The sequence below is a fragment of the Acipenser ruthenus genome, chromosome 7, assembly GCF_902713425.1.
Source record: "Acipenser ruthenus chromosome 7, fAciRut3.2 maternal haplotype, whole genome shotgun sequence".
Lineage (NCBI taxonomy): Eukaryota > Metazoa > Chordata > Actinopteri > Acipenseriformes > Acipenseridae > Acipenser > Acipenser ruthenus.
The window spans coordinates 18,609,870-18,632,311 of NC_081195.1; the positions used below are offsets into that span (position 1 = coordinate 18,609,870).

General features: G+C 35.4%; 1 protein-coding gene across 1 annotated transcript in view; it reads left to right on the forward strand.

Moving 5' to 3' along the window:
* The first annotated feature begins 2,617 nt into the window (after positions 1-2,617).
* The window catches only part of LOC117415945 (polycystin-2-like protein 1), a 34,561-nt gene continuing 14,736 nt past the window's right edge, over positions 2,618-22,442 (forward strand). The window contains exons 1-10 of the mRNA XM_059026526.1: positions 2,618-2,995; positions 5,931-6,044; positions 10,132-10,259; positions 13,482-13,735; positions 15,818-16,042; positions 18,100-18,328; positions 20,411-20,581; positions 21,410-21,591; positions 21,703-21,823; positions 21,960-22,058. Of these exons, the coding sequence (XP_058882509.1) occupies positions 2,704-2,995; positions 5,931-6,044; positions 10,132-10,259; positions 13,482-13,735; positions 15,818-16,042; positions 18,100-18,328; positions 20,411-20,581; positions 21,410-21,591; positions 21,703-21,823; positions 21,960-22,058 (1,815 nt within the window). The 5' untranslated portion in view covers positions 2,618-2,703. The remainder of the gene's footprint in view (positions 2,996-5,930; positions 6,045-10,131; positions 10,260-13,481; positions 13,736-15,817; positions 16,043-18,099; positions 18,329-20,410; positions 20,582-21,409; positions 21,592-21,702; positions 21,824-21,959; positions 22,059-22,442) is intronic.

A 22,442-nucleotide genomic window follows, 5' to 3' on the forward strand; every position in this document is an offset into this window, starting at 1 on the left:
AAGACTTGAACATGTTTTACCTAATATTATTAACCCAGATCAGACAGGATTAATACAAAATAGACTAATAATAATATGAGACACCTGTTGAATATAATACAGCAGTCACAAAATACAAAAGTAGAAACTGTTATAGTTGGTTTAGACGCTGAGAAGGCATTTGATAGGGTGGAGTGGCCATACATGTTTGAAGTATTGCAACGCACAGGCCTGGGAGAGAGGTATATCAAATGGATTAGAGTTCTGTACCAGAATCCGATGGCTTCTGCAATCACAAACGGTCTATATTCTGAACAGTTTGCTCTTTGTAGGGACACAAGACAGATGCCCACTCTCACCTCTACTGTTTGCTTTGGAAATTGAGCCATTGGCTGAGGCCATAAGGTGTGATCCCACTATTCATGGTGTTCAGATTGGTGGAACACAACACCATTTATCTTTATATGCAGACTATATTATACTTTTTTTTTTTAATTAAACCTCATATCTCAGTACCTAAACTAGTGGAAGTGATTGAATCTTTTGGAGCCTTCTCAGGATACAAGATTAATTTTACTAAATCATTGGTTATGCCAACAAACTTCACCCAGGCTAACCCTCTACTTTCAGCGCCTTTTCGGTGGTCTCCAAGAGGCGTGACATATTTGGGAATATTTGGGAATATGGGTATCTCCATGCCTGGGGAATTTATTAGGGATAATGTTTCCCCAATAATTAATAAAGTAAAAAAAGAGCAGGAATAATGCTTCCATTTGAAATGTTATGTTTTATCGAGGTTAACAAGCTAAAACAATTCCATAGAATTTGGGATCCCTTTTTGAAATATATTGGACCTACTCTCTCAGGCTTAATATCAAATGGATGCCTGTGATGATTGATTGCAAAGTACTGTATAAGGCTACCATGATCACAATTGTTTTTTTTTTTTTTATTGTTTCTTTTCCCTCTTGTCTGCATACCACTTGTATTGTAGTATGACAGATAATGAATGTATATACTGTTTATTACACTGCTCATGATGTTTTCCACATTGTACATTTTTTAATTAAAAATCCTTTAAAAAAAATGCACCTTAACAATTTGCAAAAAAAATAGACCCAACAGCTTGCCTTTTTTAAAAAAAATAAAAATAAACACAAAAAAGTTAAGAGTTAATTGTAAGTATTCCCCATACATTGAAATATAACACATAAACATAAAAAAGGGCCAGCGGTTATCATCATGTAGGTATGTCTCAAGTCCATTTTAAATCTGTACAAAATTATGTACAAAAGAAAAAAGTTTTACGTTGTTTTTAGTTGTTGGTTGTTTTTTTTTACTTTTTACAAAAAAGTCACACACCCTTGCCCAAATACAATACATTTTAAGTCGCCAGTGCTACATAACCCAAACCATACCCCGTGCACCAATACATACATACAAACAATAACACACCACATAAAAAATAATATACGCACAGGGGTGGGGTACCCCACCACGCCATCTTTAATAAATGAACCATCTTGAAAATAAATGAACCATACGGTTCGTAAATGAACCATCCTGAAAATAAATTAACCATCTTGTAAATAAATGAACCATACTGTTCGTAAATGAACCATCATGAAAATAAATTAACCATAGAGTTCGTAAATTAACCATCCTGAAAATAAATTAACCATATTGTTTATAAATGAACCATACAGTACAGTATATCCAAACATTTTAATAAATCAATTATGTAATAAGATAAATACATTTGATTAATAACTCAATTTAGTTCATATTGAAACATATTAATAGCCTTAAATTAGTCACAACAACATATTAATCATAGACATAGTCAAATTTCAGAGTAGCAAAGCTGGAAACTGCTGCACTATTGAAAGTACCAATGTCAATTAAAATCAGATAGCAAATTGAAGATTAGAAGCATTGCATATCAGTGTGTTTTTAATTCACAATTCATTATATAAACCTACAAGGGGTGTTAGGTTCAATTTAATTTCCTAAATATTTAAACTTGAACATAGTTTGAACATAGTTTGAAACCACTCAGAAGAACCATCTTATGTTTATCATTGTATTTGTATTGTATATTGTAACCCCAGCTGGATTCATATAGAATTAAAGAGCTGGTATCTAGACCCCTTTACAGCATTGCTGTGTATATGGATGAGGCAAAAAATGAATATGAACTATCTGTACATATGACATGCATATTTTTTGACAATGGCTAAAAAATTAATCAAAATTCTAATTGTTTTACTCTTAATTGTATAACTTTGAAATGTTTGAACCCTAGATTATGAATAAACCCCTTAAACCTAGAATGTATTGGTAGTTTGGATTAAAGCATTTTAGAACATGATTAAGAAAGAGAAATTGTCAGTCATTGTTGGACAACAAGCCAGAGTCTAGTGGTGCTTTATAGCAGAGAAGGACCCACTTCCTAAAAATAGAATGAATCCATTCCAGACACTTCACAACAACCCAAACAGTTCCTGAATAATGCTCCCACAGAGAAGCTTCTCACAATGGGCAGCAGCACCTCCCCTCTTCCATCTGATGTCACAGAGCTAGACCTCTATAAAAACAGCTAGCTGAATGCTCAGCAAGAAAACTTGCACTGGTGCAGACCTTTTACAGATATACAGCCAACTCTACTATTTCCAAGAGTTGAATCGCGCTTTGGTTTTAGTGAGTTTCTAATTGATTTTAAACATGAGGGCAGCCAACCACTTTGGTGTCCAGGAGAACCATGAGCTGGACAGCAGGGACAAACAAGCCTGGGTGAACCCTGCTTACAATGGATCCCCTCCTTCTTCTCCCCTGACAGTCAGAGCCATCTACAACCCCCAGTCTCTCATGGCAAACCCTTATGGGAACCTGGGGAAACTGGAGGTCCTCCCACCTTACCCAACTGATATGAAATTCATGGAAAGTGTCGGAGAGAAGAATAAGAAGGAGGAGAAGCCACGAGGATGTTGCTACTTCATCAGTAGAGGAATCTGTGGTAAGGCTTGGAAAGCAGGCATATAGTAATATAGGGTGGTGGTAAAAGGATGGTAAACTGTGGAATTACTTTACAAATGTACCATGTGGAACATAAGGTGATATTTTTATACACAAATTGTTTTGTTCTTGATAAATAATATTGAGATATATACAAATATAAAATATTAAATAGTCAACTTTTTTAAAAGTAATAAGTAGTCTCCTAAGACAATTTATTGTACATTTGAACAAAAACATAAATTTCAATTACTTTAACATGTTAGCTATTAAGGGATTCATTTCAAAAGCTTTACTCAGATTTTTTGAAGGCAGAAGAATGCATACCCATTTTACAGAACTAGAATCAAATGGGGTATATTGATTCAGGAGGGTATATTTAATATAAATAGATCCTAGAACCATAGAGTTAAAGAGCAAATGTATAGATCATTGAACCAGATCACAGGGTCTCTTAAGCACCGAGTGCAAGGCAAAATGCAGTTTAATAAAACATTGTTATCATACAATGCAGGAAACAACTTGATGGAGCTAGGAGCAAGTACACTCTTGCTTGTTATACACACTTCCAATTATTTGATTCCTTTAAGAATATTTGCCCTTGCCCATTTTGATAAATATTGTGTAATAACATTTTAGTTTTAGTTCATTATGTACATTGGTCAATGATGATTCTTCATTGAGTGTGACGCAAATATTAATTGCCTACTAGGGAGCCATAGTGATTAAAAAATATTATCCAGAAAATAGCCTGTATCATGTTTGATGAATGATCGCTTTATTACAAGCACTGAACACCTTCTTGTTCATTCCAAAAAAATTGGTGAATCACTCTGGCGCTTGGAAAATAAATTCATAAATGTTAGCACTGATAAATCAACCTTGGTTTTTAATATTGCCTCCTGCACATGGGGGCTTATTATTATTTCTTTATTTAGCAGACATCTTTATCGAAGGCGACTTACAGAGACTAGCATGTGTGAACTATGCATCAGCTGCAGAGTCACTTACAACAATGTCTCACCTGAAACACAGAGCACAAGGAGGTTAAGTGACTTTCTCAAGGTGACACAGTGAGTCAGTGAGTGAGACAGGATTTGAACTGGGGACCTCCTGGTTACAAGCCCTTTTCTTTAACCACTGGACCACACATCCTCCTATAGAATTATTAGAATGACAATTCCAATTTATGATTACAAAACCGCCTTTAAGCCACCTCTGGACGCGCATTCAAGTAGGGCTAGGGTGTACTGATCCATCCCCTGTAGAAGGAGCTTCCAGGTGTGTATGATGAGAAGCATCTGCCTAGTGCGCCCACAGACAGACAGTCCTCTCAGGGTTTATATTACTGTTTGGCATAATGCAATGAAAGATCACTTTGTGGTCAATAGTACCTATTTTTATAATAATAATAATAAAAAAACTCAAACCTTGATAACTTGAAGCACTGGATAAATCATCATTATTGAGTTTTTCCTTCTTGAAAGACACTTTGATACCCAGAATTTCAAGTGACTGTACTGCAAACTTTATTATGTCTGTCCCTGCTGGATTCAGGGAGGATCCTAACCAGTGAGACACTTGAGCAGTGGTAATATTCTTCCTCTGTGCAATAGGCATAAGTAGTAGGCTTTGAAGTACAGTTGCAGAAAACATCCAAATGAAATGAGTACATTTAAAAAAAATAGGAGTGAGATTTTGGATTATGCTATTAAAATGCATTGTGTTTTCCTTCGTTTTAGGAGACTGCTGCAACTCATGCCAAAAAAGTACCAAAAATGAGTGAGTCTCACTCCAAATGAGTGACACTTGGCTTTTCTGCCTAATTACATAAAAGATGTTCTGTGTGGCACTACAATGGCAATACTATATTCAGTACATACATAGACAATTGGTAGAACATTACCATATATTTATTTATTATTTAACCAGTAGCATCACAATGATTTGAATCCATGGCCAACCTGTTGCAGGCCCATTTCAAAAGCAGTGTGCTACCATATCTTGATCCTTGCTATTTGTTCATCCATTATGAGGTTAAGCTACTGTATTGTTTGCTAATAGTCCAGCTAGGTTTCATCTAATACACATTTTTTAGATTCTGCAAACAAACAAATGGTTTGCCTTTCATTGAGTATAACCAACAGCTCAACGTCCCTATTAACTCATTCAGTTCTAGTATTACTATGTAATATACTATTGTGTGGTTACATAACAGGTCTACACAGTTTTTACATTTGTTTTTTTTACCAAATAATGTAGTGACAGTCCTCCTTCAGAATTTACCATATTTAAAAAATCTTATAAACACAATTGGAACCTGTTACATTTCCTATTTGAATGTGTTTTTTTTTTTTTTTCTTAAATGTTTCTACAGAAAACGTACAGTATGTCAATGGGGCCCAGTATTGTCATATTGGAAAACGAATTAAAGCACTGGTGGAGCACTGCATTTGTCAATCGGAATTCACATTTCATCATTCAAGAGTCACACACTACAAGTAGCTACATAGTGTTTTTAGCTTTTATCAATATTCACAATAAAAATATTTTACTCAATCTGTATATCAGTGCACAATGCACACAATATGCTCAGGAGTTTTTATTACGTATTTGATCACGTCCACAAGCATAACAGAAAACACGGGGGTGAGTGGGTGATATGTGCACTAACAGATTGTGTCCATTTGGTGGCATTTTCTTGATTAAAGCTAAAAACCAGGAATCCTAATTTTAATAAAAACACTTTTGTTCATATTTACTGCTTACTATAAATTAAGATTGGTATAGCAATAAAAACAATGCTTATACGATGATATACAGAGCTTGAATCCAATCATATACCTTGTTGTATCCAAACTTTTGACCAGTACGGAAGTGTATTTTATATTTTTGGACCAGAATGCTGAGAATAAAACGTGTGCTTTTGTTGCCAGGACTGTGGAGGACCACGTTGACTGAAGACACCGCTGGAAATCGAGAGCAGTACCTGAAGATGACCCTGAGGGAGCTGGTGGTGTACCTCCTATTCCTGACAGATATGTGTTTCTGTGAGTGTCTTTAAATTTGAGAGCACTTCTTAGTTCCTCAAATGTTAGTTTTGGAATCTTGCATTCATTAAAATCCAACATCGGACATAATTATTGGGTGAATAGCACTTATGAAGAGACACCCTACACACAAATATTAACTTACATATTATAAATGATATAAAGTGCATGTCCTAGGCACTGGGTGACATCTACAGTACTGTACAAAAGTTTTAGGCAGGTGTGAAAAAATGCTGTAAAGTAAGAATGCTTTCAAAAATAGACATGTTAATAGTTTATATTGATCAATTAACAAAATGCAAAGTGAGTGAACAGAACAAAAATCTACATCAAATCAATATTTGTTGTGACCAGCCTTTGCCTTCAAAACAGCATCAATTCTTCTAGGTACACTTGCACACAGTTTTTGAAGGAACTCGGCAGGTAGGTTGGCCCAAACATCTTGGAGAACTAACCACAGTTCTTCTGTGGATTTAGGCAGCCTCAGTTGCTTCTCTCTCTTCATGTAATCCCAGACAGACTCGATGATGTTGAGATCAGGGCTCTGTGGGGGCCATACCATCACTTCCAGGACTCCTTGTTCTTCTTTACGCTGAAGATAGTTCTTAATGACTTTCGCTGTATGTTTGGGGTCGTTGTCATGCTGCAGAATAAATTTGGGGCCAATCAGATGCCTCCCTGATGGTATTGCATGATGGATAAGTATCTGCCTGTACTTCTCAGCATTGAGGAGACCATTAATTCTGACCAAATCCCCAACTCCATTTGCAGAAATGCAGCCCCAAACTTGCAAGGAACCTCCACCATGCTTCACTGTTGCCTGCAGACACTCATTCGTGTACCGCTTTCCAGCCCTTCGGCGAACAAACTGCCTTCTGCTACAGCCAAATATTCACCTGCTGCCATTTTTCTGCACCCCAGTTCCTGTGTTTTCATGCATAGTTGAGTCCCTTGGCCTTATTTCCACATCGGAGATATGGCTTTTTGGCCGCAAGTCTTCCATGAAGGCCACTTCTGACCAGACTTCTCCGGACAGTAGATGGGTGTACCAGGGTCCCACTGTTTTCTGCCAATTCTGAGCTGATGGCACTGCTGGACATATTCCGATTGCGAAGTGAAGTAAGCATAATGTGTCTTTCATCTGCTGCAGTAAGTTTCCTTGGCCGACCACTGCATCTATGGTCCTCAACTTTGCCCGTTTCTTTGTGCTTCTTCAAAAGAGCTTGGACAGCACATCTGGAAACCCCTGTCTGCCTTGAAATTTCTGCCTGGGAGAGACCTTGCTGATGCAGTATAACTACCTTGTGTCTTGTTGCTGTGCTCAGTCTTGCCATGGTGTATGACTTTTGACAGTAAACTGTCTTCAGCAACCTCACCTTGTTAGCGGAGTTTGGCTGTTCCTCACACAGTTTTATTCCTCCTACACAGCTGTTTCTGTTTCAGTTAATGATTGTGTTTCAACCTACATATTGAATTGATGATCATTAGCACCTGTTTGGTATAATTGTTTAATCTTACACCTGACTATATGCCTACAAAATCCCTGACTTTGTGCAAGTGTATCTAGAAGAATTGATGCTGTTTTGAAGGCAAAGGGTGGTCACATCAAATATGGATTTGATTTAGATTTTTCTTCTGTTCACTCACTTGGCATTTAGTAAATTGATAAATATAATCTATTAACATGTCTATTTTTGAAAGCATTCTTACTTTACAGCATTTTTTCACACCTGCCTAAATCTTTTGCACAGTACTGTATATCAATTAATCAATCAATCAATCAAAATGTATTTTTTATAGCGCCTTTCATAGTGGACCACCATCACAAAGCGCTTTACAAGATAGTGAGGAGCAATGCATAATACATGAAATACAGTGAAATACAGGGCATAGTACATTATTATTATTATTATTATTATTATTATTATTATTATTATTATTATTATTATTATTATTATTATTATTATTTATTTCTTAGCAGACGCCCTCATCCAAGGCGACTTACAGTCGTAAACAAAAATACATTATATACAAACAGTAAAAAGCAATGCAAATACATTAAATACAGGAATAATACATTAAAATACAGGAATAATACATTAAATACAAGGCTAGGATGTGAGTTCTATACAGAATCATATGAATAAGATGGAGTGAAAAACCTGAAATAGCAATTTAGACAACAGCTAATAACAGATATCAGGCTTAAAGAGCATTGAAAGCAAGAGAGAACAAGTGGGTCTTGAGAGTTGATTTGAAGCGAGTGACTGTGGGAGCTACACGCACTGTGGGAGCTATACACATAATAGGTACTGGAATTTTGACAAATCATTAATGATTAATTATATGTGATTATAAATAACTTTTACAATGTTACATTATAATTATGGAATGTTACATTCTAATTACAGAATATTGTAATACCTATAAATTGCCACTAATTAACTACAATAACTAGTGTATTGTTTCAAAGTTATTCAGTAAATGACCACTAATGTTTCAATCAGCACTGCTTTATGACTCTTATTATTTCTCTGTTAAGGTGCAATTCAATCAGACTCTCAAACTTCCAGTCAAACGAAGACACACCTAAAAAAAGTAAAATCTCATATTAGCATTTTAAAAGCCCTTCATTTAAAAGACATTCTGTAACTCTAGAAAATGTAATTGAATGTGGTCATTGAACAGGGTTATAATTCCATGCATGCATAAGTCCAACATTAAGAAACCCCCCAAAATATAGTCATTGGCTCTCTATGGAATATACTGTACTGTACAGTTAAACCATTGTTCTTCTAAAAGTTCAACAACCAAGGTACTGTGAAAATGTGTGTCCTGCTATTGCTGAGATTATGGGAGTGCTGAAGTCATTCCAGTTATGCATTGTGTCAACTTTAGGGGGACTCATCACAGGAGTCAATGATTGTATAGCAATCATGTTAATTGAAGTGCATGTTAAGACTCAGATTTTGCAAAATAGGATCAAAAGTGAGTATTCATAATTTGGAATTGATCTATTTCAAAATACCTATAACCCTTGTGTGATAAAGTAAAAACTATGAGAACAAATGACTATGGACCATATAACATAAATAGCTGGATGGGATCGTCATGTATTTGCACAGCCTTTGAGCAAACAAAACAGCAGCTTTCTTTGCACAATGATGCTTTTGTGCAAGAGATGAAGCAGACAGCTTGTTATCTTTTTGTCCTTACTGTTTGTTGAAATTAGAGCTGCTTTTACCACCTGTCCCAGTATCAAATGAATGTTTGAACTGCCTAGAATTCAGATAGATATTGTTTTGACAAGCATCCTGAGCTTCAATAGCGGTGTGTTGCACACGCAATCAATGGGAGTGAAGTCATCATGTGTTTGAGTCTGATAAGATAGAAGCAAGCTTACATTGCTGTTCTCTTGTTCTCTTTACAGGGATTTAGGGCCATTCAGATAGTTAATCTGAGCAATTAGTACACAAGTTTCTTCTTTGTGTGTAGCCAACAGGAAGGAATAATTTACGATTTGTTTTGTGATGTTCTTCTATCACTAAGTGACACCTGCAGAGTATTGCCATTTGTTGCGACTGACATTTCTCAGCTTGGCTTTAGGAACAACCTGATTAAACGCCCCATTGTTCAGCTAAGAAAATGTATCGGCACCAAACAGGAAAAAGAAAATACTTGACTAAACGCATTGCAGTCTTTCTTTATTTCTTCACAAGAGAAAATTAATCCATCCAAAATTTATATTATAAATTCTGAGATTAAACTGGTGTAGTGTGCAATGTAAGTCAACAACAAACTAGTCTTGAGACATGGGCACTCTGTCCTCCCAAACATTTTACTGTCATAAAATGTTCAGTGCCCAGTTTACGTCTGTCAGCCGAGCCCCATCTATGTTAGTAAGTTTAATTGCACATCACTTTATTCAAGTTTTAATGTTGTTTAGTGCCACATGATAAATGAGGCATCAGATATAATTCATGAGACCAAGTTATATATATTACGCTTTTAAGATTGCTATAGTCTTGACTTTGTGTCTTCCAATTGTGTAATAAAGATTACAAGTTGCATATTTCTGGACTTTCAGTGACATATGGGATGACGAGTTCAAACACATACTACTACACCAAGGCGATGTCTGACCTCTTCCTTGCAACACCCACTTATAGTGGAGTTGACTTTCAGAGTATCACCAATATGGAACAGTTTTGGGAGGTAAGTACAAAGTATAGTTATTATTTTTAAACTGTATTTGAGATTTTTGTATTTAGTTTATGGTTTGCTCAGGCTGCAGCTCGAAATATTCTTTTAAAATCCAGCTATTGAACCCACTCCTTCCCTCTTCCGACGCCATTTTCTAATAAGATGATATTAAAAGCATGTTCATGTGACATGTAAGGATTGACAGGGACTGTTGAGGCACTTTCTGTCATCCTCACATCACTTAAGGACTAGGTTAAACTGTTCTTTTAAAACTGAGAATGACCTCTTACTTTCTCTAAAATATGTTTTTGTGAACCGCAAACTTGATTTAATTGGCCCTATTCACAAAACCTTAAACTTTATCTTGGGTTAAACAGGATAACCCCTCTCTAGAACTACTGAAGGAGGTTTTCAGGAATGGCAAACTTTATTTACTTAATCAAAAAAGGCTTTAAAAAAACATTCCTTTAAACAGTTCTTGTGAATGTGGGCTGTATTCACAAAGATGTCATTTGTGAGTTGTTTAAGGAATGTTGGTTTTTATAAATTAATAAAGCTTTGTGAATGGAGTTCAGTGTAAAATATTTTGGGGTCATACCAAATTGTTGACTCCATCTTTGCTTTTTTTTACTACGGTGGCATACTTTGAAACAGCTAAATATAAATCAGCATACAGTATTGCATAGGAATATAGATCATATCTTTATGGAAACCGAATAACTAGCACGGGTTAAACTAACAATGCTGGTTGTATGCAAGGTAAAGGTTACCTCTGGATAATCTTAAAACGTAAGTAAATAATAGGTCATAGGAATTAATGGATTTATGTAATTTGTCTTGCACTAACAGACACAAAAGTGGGATCCGATGTCAGTGGATTTCAACCAACAAAAGGGCAAACTAATTATTTGTTTACCTGACAGAGATATAATGCTTATCATCCATCGGTTTGGGAGGCCTAAAGGTGAAATAGTTTGCATACAGGCCACAGCGGCTGGCATTGATATCACCATGGAAACCAAAGTGATCATTAATCGTGGCTCATTATATAGCTACATTGGTTCATTTTGTCACTTCCTAGCTTGGCGTGACTATTTTTTGTTTAGCTGACAGATGCACTGAGATAGCAAATAAGTTTCAGAAGAGAACAGGTTATTCCCATGTTTATAGTTTTAAACATCAATTATTTTCCAAATTCCTCAATTAATGTTTTGGTTTTTTTTTCATAGCAGCCACGCAAACAGGTCATTGCACTGACAAAAATATACTGCTGTATCAATGCCCCTTTTTATTGCAATCATTTTGCAGCATAACTTAACTTTTATGCAGTGCCTATATATTCTGCATTCCCTTCTAAAAGTTTTCCATAAAGCACAGCAAAGTGCAATAAAGAATAGTGAAAGCATGGTAAAGCATAGGTAAGCATGGCTACAGAGGTATGATACAGCATATACAAAAACATGACAAACCATGGTAATCAATGCAAAGTATCAGCATGGAGAAAACAACAAAATTAATTTACTATAATACACTTTGAAAAGGGCTAATATACAGCACGTCCCATTAATTAGGCATTGTATAATTATATTAATATTGGTTGTTGCTCTGTTTATTTCAGATGTGAAATTGCTTTAAGCAAAGAGGAACCACATCATATCACAGAGGTGTGGCGCAGACAGTTCTCTTTTAAATTGGCTGCCCTGTGGAGCAATATATGATATTCTCTATGATGCCTGATATAATAATCTTTATATAGCGCCTTTCATAGTGGGCCACTATCACAAAGTGCTTTACAAGATACAAGACTAGGGTGTGTGAACTATGCAGAGTCACTTACAACAACGGAGCACAAGGAGGTTAAGTGACTTGCTCAGGGTCACACAAAGTCAGTGGCTGAGCTGGGGTTTGAACTACGGACCTTCTGGTTACAAGCCAGTTTCTTTAACCACTGAACCACATAGCTTCCTATAAAATATTTCTAAATATTATATTCCAGAACATACAACTATATACCGTACTAGGGGCCATGATTTTTTGTTCTTTATCTGAAATATCACGCTTCATAAACAAAGTTGTAACTAATGATGATGTTTTTGAAGGATAAAAAAAGGTTTTGTATGCATTGAAATATTCTAGACTACTGTTAAGAAACCCAACAACAGTCTAGAACAGTTTCAAGAATACTGAACATTATTGAATCTGTCAAGACACACTTAAAAAACACATTATTTAAATAACCCATGATTTTTAGCTTTGTGGTATATTAGAGGTAAAGATTGTGTCCAATTCTCTAATTGAATAGACATATGCACAGCTAACATAGCAGTACGGTAAATGGAAAAGAAAGAAAATAATATTATTTGATTTTCTTTAACCTCTTTAATATCTTAATTGCAGCACCACCTAGTGGACATTTTGAGATTTGCATGACTCTAGACTGAGTGACTATTGTATTGTCCCTATAAATAATAATAACAAATAATTAAAAAAAAAAAAAAAAAAAAAAAAAAAAACCCAAGACAATAATCAAAAGACTTTTTGAATGATTGGTACATTATTTACTAACGTTGCTAAATTTTCAAGGTCAACTTGCAGTTTTTTTTTAATTATTTTTGTGCTTATATATTTGTTATTTGTATCATATTTTTTACAATGCTTTACCAAACATTACCATGGACGTAACATATATCTATATATATATATATATATATATATATATATATATATATATATATATATATATATATATATATATAAACTACAAAAAAAGGTTGCACTTGACAAAACACTTTACAAAGATATGTCACCCTGTGTGCCAAGGGAATCAATTAATATTTGGCCATATTTTTCATATAAATATACAAAATCTATTAACAGCTATATTAACAATGGTATTTGACTGATAAGCCTACGTTTAAATACAGCAAAGTCTGTGTGTAGTGCTACACAAATTGTATGGTCCTTAATCTTATTTAATACAAACTGTTTTTGTTTATCAAACCTCTGTTTTTTAATGTATTTCTGTTGTTGTTTTGTTTTCTGTTGTTTAATGCAATTCCTCCCTGTGGCTTTATATTGCTGGGCAACACTTGGCAACTGGGATTGTTTAATTTGGGCTTGTGGGGTCCATTATAAAATGTGAAGCCCTACAGTATGAGGATGGTCAAAAACAAAACTATTAGAACAGGGCAAGCAGAGAAAAAAAATATCACATGTTATTTCTGTTTTATTTAGTTTGCTCAGGGCCCATTGCTGGATGGTCTCTACTGGAGTAAATGGTACAACGACAAGCCCCTGGATCTCGGACCTCAGTCTTTTATATACTATGAAAATATGCTGCTGGGGGTCCCCCGAATTCGTCAGTTGAAAGTGCTGAACAACTCCTGTCAGGTTCACAAAGACTTCAGGAAAGAAATCGATGGCTGCTACGATGTGTATTATGAAGATAAGGAGGATAAAAACCCGTTTGGCCTCATCAATGGAACTGCGTAAGTGCTTTTGAAATAAAAAAAAGAAGCCTTGAATGTTCTTTTGAAAGGTATACATACTAGTGGATTGTTTTTGAATTATGCCTAATTCAGGCTCCAATTTCTAAAGCAGTTGTGTCTTTGGCTTGAGCTTGAAGGATTTTGGGAAAGGTTTTAAAACAAGTACAGTAGCAGCTTTAATCTAAGGGACTGTAGGACTAAATGAACAGTTGAGGCCATTTCAGCTGAGATTGTGTGAAGTTGTGAATCTGGTTCAAAGAGAGGTCTTTTTTATCTACCTGATTTTGCCGAGTCTGCCCCCCAGCTTTTAGCTGAACCAACTTTTCACAGTTAATTTCCATTTTTTTAATTACCATGTGCAAATAATGCCTGAGGGAAAATATCTCAGCTCACAAAAAAAAACCCTGCCTAGAAGTAGTTGCTCCGTGCATTAATGATTCAGACAATTCCTTGCATAATCAATAATGAAGGTTGAGATGATGAAGACTCTGCAGTCTAATTGATTACGCTTTCCTGTTACACTGCAATCCATATTTTAGATTTTTTTTTTTTTTTTTAGACACAGCAAGAGATTGTAGCACAGGCATTTTTTTTCATTTATTTTTTTGTTCAGAGCAGTGCACTATAGCAGTGCTATAGTGCTACTTTGGATGCTCCGTTAATTTATTATTTCGTGTTGCGTTTTCACACTGGACACTCCAATCTCTTACTTACAGAGATCATGTAAAGCCATTTATTTTAATGGATGGAAAATTCCACGTGTTTATATATTTTTTTAAATGTAGCGACTTTTATTCGAGTGTTTTTCACTTACAAATGTGTTTTTCATGATGTGCTTTTGCACTGCACACTGTAGCTTTAAAGTTAAATGTTTGTTTTGTGAAAATATTGACGATGACAAAACATTGGACATACTGCAGCAACATTTAATTGTATTTCACCTGTTAAATAAATATATTGACTGCACTTCTTGATTCTTTAGCGTGACTGTGTGCTGAGCTCTACCTTTGAATTTTAAGCTTGCCTAAATATAAACGTCATCTATGTACCTAATGTTAATAATGTCTGTAATTTAGTCCCTGCCTGAGTCAACACACTTTTGCCTTAATGGCATCTTTACGCCCCTTGGGCATTGACTTGGCAGAATCTGGTATTTATATTTGTTGTTATTATTTAAAACATATTGTTTGATTTGTATAAAACACAATGTTTTGTTATTATTGTTTTTGCAGCATGGATGGGGTTAAACTTTCCCATCCATGCTAACCCCATGCAGAATGTGACCATCTCCAGATTGATTGATTAATTTATTACTAATTTGGAGACGGTCACATGTATATAACCCCGCAGCTTTGGCTGATCAGTGTGGGTTGTCCAGAGGAGGAAAGAGACAAGTAAGAACAGATACTGAAAGTAAACAATTGATACTCGTGCTGGATTTAAACCAGCACGACTTGTTTAATTTAGTGTCCCTTTTCTTTTGTTTGTTTGGTTTGGCCAATGAGCCATTTTGTTTTATAAAAGTGTTTTTTTTTTTTGTTTGTTCAACCTTTTTATTTTGTTTGTTTATAATAAACAGTCATACCTCGCAGTCCTGACTGTCTGTGTTCCAACCTGGTCTGTGACGTAACACCATAAAGCCAACCTGCCACACACGAACGTTCCTGGTACCTAATCATTTCCAATTGTGCATCTGCAGTTACCATACAGTACATAAATTGATTCGGTACTAGGAAGCAAAATAATAATAATAATAATAATAATAATAATAATAATAATAATAATAACATTCATTTTAACATTTGTGTCATGAGCAAGAGATTCTCTATTTAAAGCTGCAGTGTCTTACAATTAAGTTACATTTTACACTTCAAAGAGCAGACTCTTTTAGCAATCCAGATGGTTTATATTCTCCACAAGAGGTATTAAACTAACAATAACATAAAAAACCCCAAAAAACGTACAAACGAATTACAAATTAACCGCCAACACTGTATCTTAAACAAGTAATTTCTTCACACACACACAATAGCCATATCAGCACTACAGCAAGGCTTATTTTGTTCTTTTTTTTCTATGTAGTTGGAACTACTTCCCTGAAAAGGAACTAAATGGATCATCCCACTGGGGGATACTAACAACTTACAGCGGCAGTGGCTACTATCAAGATCTGAACATGACCAAGGAAGAGAGCGCATACCTGCTGCAGAATTTAAAGGACAATCTGTGGTTAGATCGCGGCACCCGAGCAGTCTTCATCGACTTCACTGCTTATAATGCCAACATTAACCTGTTCTGTGTAATCAGGTGGGAAGATAAGTAGTCATTCTACCCCTAGCACCATCTAGTGGTCTGCCACTTTGCTTTACTGGCAATACACTTCTGTGCACTAGATGGAGCTAGTGCTTACTAATATAAAGACATTTGGCTGATTATGTTAATAATAATAATAATAATAATAATAATAATAATAATAATAATAATAATAATACATTTTATTTATATAGTGCTTTTCATTTAAAAATCACAAAGTACTTCACAAAGCAGCATAAAAACAGATATTTCAATAGACAAACAGTAAGAACAACAAATCATTTACTGAAAGCTAATTGAAAGAAGTACATTTTAAGATTAGATTTAAAAACATCAACTGAGTCACAATTTTTCAAAGAGCCCAGCAGAGCGTTCCGTAGGCGTGGGGCTAAAGAGCAGAAAGCCCGATCACCCATAGTGTGCAGACGAGTCCTAGGCACAGCCAGTGGATACAAGCAAGGACAGAAGATATATGCTCATGTTTCTTGGTCTTAATGAGAATACAGGCACCGATATTTTGAACATATTGTAACCTGTTGATAACCTTAGAGGAGATACCTGCAAAAAGAGCATTACAGTAATCCAATCTTGACGAAATAAAGGCATGTGTAAGCTTTTCTGCATCAGTCATAGATAATGAGGATCTAAGTCTAGCAATGTTCCTAAGGTGGAAAAAAAGGCACTTTGCAGACATTTCAAGGCTAAAATCAGCTGCCGTTGAGATCTGATGTGGCGAACCCACTAACATTACCTCAGTTTTGCTGCAATTAAGCTGTAAGAAGTTTTGTTGCAAACAAGTCTTTATGTCGGCTAGACAGTTATTCAATAGAGAGACAGTCACAGTAATATCTGGTGTAGTTTTCAAATAAAGTTGACTGTCATCTGCATAACAATGGAATTGAATACCATGTTGGCCGATTATTTGACCAAGAGGGAGTAAAAAAATACTAAATAAAACCGGTCCCAAACGGAGATTTAGTCCCACCTAATGTAACAAACTGTGTTCTATCAGAAATATAAGATGTGAACCACTGCAAAACTATACCAGAAAGACCAATCACAGATTTCAGACGGTGTAACAAAATGTTGTGATTTACAGTATCAAAAGCAGCACATAGATCTAAAAGAACCAGGATAGATACAGCCATCAGTAAGTCATTAACTACCTTAACTAAAGCAGTTTCAGTACTATGGGCGGGTCTGAACCTGGACTGAAAGGTTTCATAAAGCTGATTTGATACCAAATGGGACTGTAATTGTGCTGCTACAACCTGTTCTAAAACTTTGGCCAGGAAGGGTAAGTTAGAAATGGGCCTGTAATTGCAGAATGCAGAGGCATCCAAAGTGGGCTTTTTAAGGAGTGGTGTAATAGCAGCCAATTTAAATCCTGAGGGCACTACTCCAGAATTCAAAGATTTATTAATAAGATTAGTAATGAAGGAACCCAAAAACTGAAAAACAGGACTTAAACAAGGAAGTGGAAATGGGATCTAAGAGACAACTGGTAGTTTTCATCTTTGTGACTGTGTCAAACAAGACAGAGGGAGTAACTTCATCAAAGTCCGATAAGACTGGTCCATTAAGGAGAAGGGTATTTTGAATTGAAACAATACCAGTGTTGTCACCCAATAATTGAAGCTTTATGTTTTCAATTTTGTTATGTGTGTTGATGGCAGGAAATTAAAACCGAAGAGCAGCCCCTGAACTCATAGTCAAAGCAATTGCTGTAATTGGAATAAGTACTCTCAGTATGATGGAAAGGTGACAATAGACAAGTTAATTTCTGGAAATAAACCCTGCAGTAGTTCCATTAAAGGTGAAACTTCCTTAGTAAATAATTCATTTTTTTACTTATAAGCAAAATTCTCATCTTATTGACCCTTGTCCTTGTACAGTATAAGATAAAACTTTGGCCTTGGATAAAGGTGTTTGCCAAATAAAATAATAATAATAATAATAATAATAATAATAATAATAATAATAATAATAATAATAATAATAATAATAATATGTATTCTGGATTAACATGCCCACTTTATTTTCTGTTACAGGCTTGTAGTAGAATTCCCTGCATCTGGTGGAGCAATACCATCTTGGCAGATTCGGACAGTCAAGCTCATTCGCTACGTCAACAACTGTGATTACTTTGTCATTGGCTGTGAAATTATGTTTTGTGTCTTCATCTTCTACTATATGGTGGAGGAGATACTGGAAATCCGGATTCATAAACTGTCTTATTTCTCATGCGTCTGGAACATCCTGGATATTGTAGTAATCATGGTAAGGCTTACACTATCTCTTATACGGGTCTGTCAGCAGAAAGTTGAATTTTACATGTACATATAATGCTGTGGGTTCTGTTTAATACATTATTTCACAGCCTTTCAGTGCAATATGTATCAGAATCTGAACCTTGACCATTTAGTTTATCTCCCCTAAAAGATTGTTTTAGTTTTCTTTAAAACAAGTTTGACACTCTAACATTTTACTACTTGCAGCTGAAAAGGGTAAATATATAGTAAGTCATTAACTACCTTAACTAAAGCAGTTTCAGTACTATGGGCGGGTCTGAACCTGGACTGAAAGGTTTCATAAAGCTGATTTGATACCAAATGGGACTGTAATTGTGCTGCTACAACCTGTTCTAAAACTTTGGCCAGGAAGGGTAAATTAGAAATGGGCCTGTAATTGCAGAATGCAGAGGCATCCAAAGTGGGCTTTTTAAGCAGTGGATATATATATATATATATATATATATATATATATATATATATATATATATATATATATATATATATATATAAGAAAAAAGAAAAAAGAGAAAAGGATATTTCAGGTACTTAAAAAGGTAGAATAATTGATTACAAATCAATTATCAGGACGTTTTGGACAAGTCCTTCATCGGCTGAATACAAAAAAACAGTGCTTTAGGAAGTTGATAAAAAACAAACAAGTAGTCTTTTAAACAAAATTCCAGAATGTTGATGATGATGATGATGATGATGATGAAGATGATGATGACCTCAGAATAGAATGTTCATTCCAAATGGCTCCAAAGTGTCTAGTTTGAAAATAAGTTCACATTCCTTTTGTTTCCTGACAGCATTAGTTCCATAGCATTGAACCATCCCACAAATTATGATGTCTTCTATAGTGTGGTCATTTCTGTTAAAATGTCTGGCGACAGGAAAGGTAGAGGTGTTAATTCGTATACTTCTCAGATGTTCCACGAAGCGATCAGCCAAACGTCATTTTCTTTCACCAATATATACTGTAGCTTGTTACATTTGATGCAGTCAATGCAATATACTATTCCTTTACTAATGCAAGTAAAAGTATCATGGATAGTAAATGAGGATTTTGCTCCCTTAACTACTGTGCTGCTGTGAATGTATTTACAAGTTGCACAGTGTGACCTATTTCATGGAAACGTACCTTTAAGAATGTCCAGATTGGGTCGAATGTTACTGTGGACCAGATGCTCTCTTAGATTTTTGTCTCTTCTGTATGACATTAGAGGAGGGTTATTGAAAATAGGAGCTGTATATGGATCATCTTGAAGAATGCTAAAATTTCTTTGTATAATGTGTTGTACTTTTTTGGTCATAGGATGATATGTAAGAACAAGGGGAATACGATTGTTGGTATTCTGTGTTTTGGTTTTGTACAAGGCATCCTTTCTGTTTATTGTCGATACTCTTAACTGAGCTTCTCTAAGTATAGTGTCTGGAAAACCACAGTTTCTGAAAAATGCACACGTCATTTGTTTTATTCAAAAGATCACTATCATCACTGCAAATGCGTCTCAGTCTTAGTAATTGGGAGTATGGAATGGAGTTGCGACAAGCTTTGGGATGTGAGGAGTCGTATCTTAGATATGAATGAGAGTCTGTTTCTTTGTAGAAAATTGTAGTATTGATGGTACAATTAGAAACAGTGATGGTAATGTCTAAGAAAGATATTTGTTTAGAAATGTTCCATGTATACTTTAGAGCTGGATGAGACTGGTCAATAAAATGTATGAAATCCATTAAATCGTCATTAGTGTTATCTGAGATGCCAAATATGTCGTCAATGTATCTAAGATATAAATATAGATTTATTTTCGATCCATCCCATAAAAAGACAGGCATAAGAGGGCCCCATTTTTGTTCCCATACTGACACCTCTAACTTCTTTATAAAAGTCTCCATTAAAGGAGAAACAATTCAATATATATATAAGTGTTATGGGCCATTTAAAAGGGTCAAATAAGTCAAGTTATTGTGATCAGTAAACAACATCTTTACTAATGATGTAAGTCTATTCATTTGATCTGAACTAGAAATATTGCTGATAATAATACTATATTTCTTTCCACAGCTGGCCATTGTAGCCATCATATTCAATGTGTTTCGCACCATGAAAGTGAATGCGCTTTTGGGAAAATTACTCAAGCAACCTGATATTTATGCAGATTTTGAGTTCCTGTCATTTTGGCAAATGCAGTACAATAACCTAAATGCGCTGAACCTCTTCTTTGCCTGGATTAAGGTATTGGTTCTACTCTTGTAGGTGTGTGTTACCTGTTTGTGTTGGATGAGGACATAATAGGATCTGTGATGTTGTTTTCCATGGTTGTAACCAACTCTACATGTCTAAAAAGGTTTCTATGACAATTCCCAGCATGCCAGTTCTGTGATTACAGTTTTAGCCTTTCTGATCTAATCACATCTCTGCACTTCATTCATAAGAGGTTTTGTGTATGGGTGCTTTTGTCACAACACTGTACACTATCACACAGATTGTTCCTCAGATTTTAGTTTAAACTCAAATGCCATAACGGCATCAACTTAACACACGTGCACAGGGTCCTTATTATCCTGTAGCATTCGCATGTTACCAGAAAGGGTAAAGTTATCTATATAAATTCAGAGTTTATACAAAATGACTATAAGAAGCTAGGAGTTAATAATACGTTTGGAGGATTGGTGCTTAAAAAAGATGAGTAGATGAGGAGTTGTATGATACCCTGTTGGCTATATTAAGGATTGTAATCATATGTATGTACCCTTATTTTGTTATAATACCATTATTCAGACTACCGCTAGCATATTCCCAAGTCTGTGGTTACATGAGTTCCTACAAAGAATACTTAGATGTTCAGAATGAAAATTAAAAATAATGTAAATACACTGCATGTAGTCATCATTCACTATGTTCATGATTCCACCTGCTAGGGTGATAGTCCTACCACCAGTTTTAGGTTGGGGTTTAGCTCCGATGGAAATTAATAACAGTTACCTGAATACTGAGTTTTTGTAAAGCGCAAGCATGTTTGAATGCTTCTCTTCATAAGCTGGTCTTTATGTGTTTTTTCAGATCTTCAAGTACATCAGTTTCAATAAGACCATGGCACAGCTGTCTTCAACCCTGGCCCGCTGTGCAATGGATATCCTTGGCTTTGCCATCATGTTCTTTATTGTGTTCTTTGCCTACGCTCAGCTAGGCTACCTTCTCTTTGGAACCGAGGTGGAGTCCTTCAGTACCTTCGTCAAGTGCATGTAAGTTAAGCCTTAAGGTTATTACTGAGTTCATGTTTCCCATATAACATACAATATCTGGCAGCAATCATGTAAATATTTGTTTGTAAACAATGTTCTCTTCCTTTCCAGCTTTACCCAGTTCAGAATCATTCTTGGTGACTTTGATTATGATACTATTAACAAGGCTAACAGAATTCTGGGTCCGCTGTACTTTGTCACCTATGTGTTCTTTGTCTTCTTTGTGCTGCTTGTAAGTTGGATTCTATAATAATAATAATAATAATAATAATAATAATAATAATAATAATAATAATAATAATAAAGCGGTTTGTTAAAACCCTGCTGTTTGGAGCTTTCATTAACCCAGTCCCAATTTTGTTTTCCAGAACATGTTCCTGGCTATTATAAACGACACATACTCTGAAGTCAAGGCAGAGCTTTCTAGCCAGGAAGATGAATTCCAGTTTTCTGATATCATAAAACAGGTATACCATATAACTCCTAAAACTGTCTTTAGAAAACCATTTTAGTAAATTCCTGCTTTTGCATTACTTCAAATGAAGATCAACTCACACGTAAAGCCAGTATGTCAGTACCTTTGAGTTGGGAGACAATCTGATGGTCTCCTTCATTTAGCATCAACTTAAGCTACAGAACCATGACTAGATGGTGCCACCATACAGACAGGTTTGACCAGCAAGGTAATGCCTGACAATCAGGGTTTTATTGGTTAAGAGTGCAGTTATTGTCATTGTGGTGTGGTAGAGTGGCAGGGTGTCTATGGTGGTCAGGAGGCAGAAAGGAAACTCAGGACTTAAGAGCTGCAAGTTTTCATAAATCAAAATTAATAAAAACATCTTTGTTTCCAG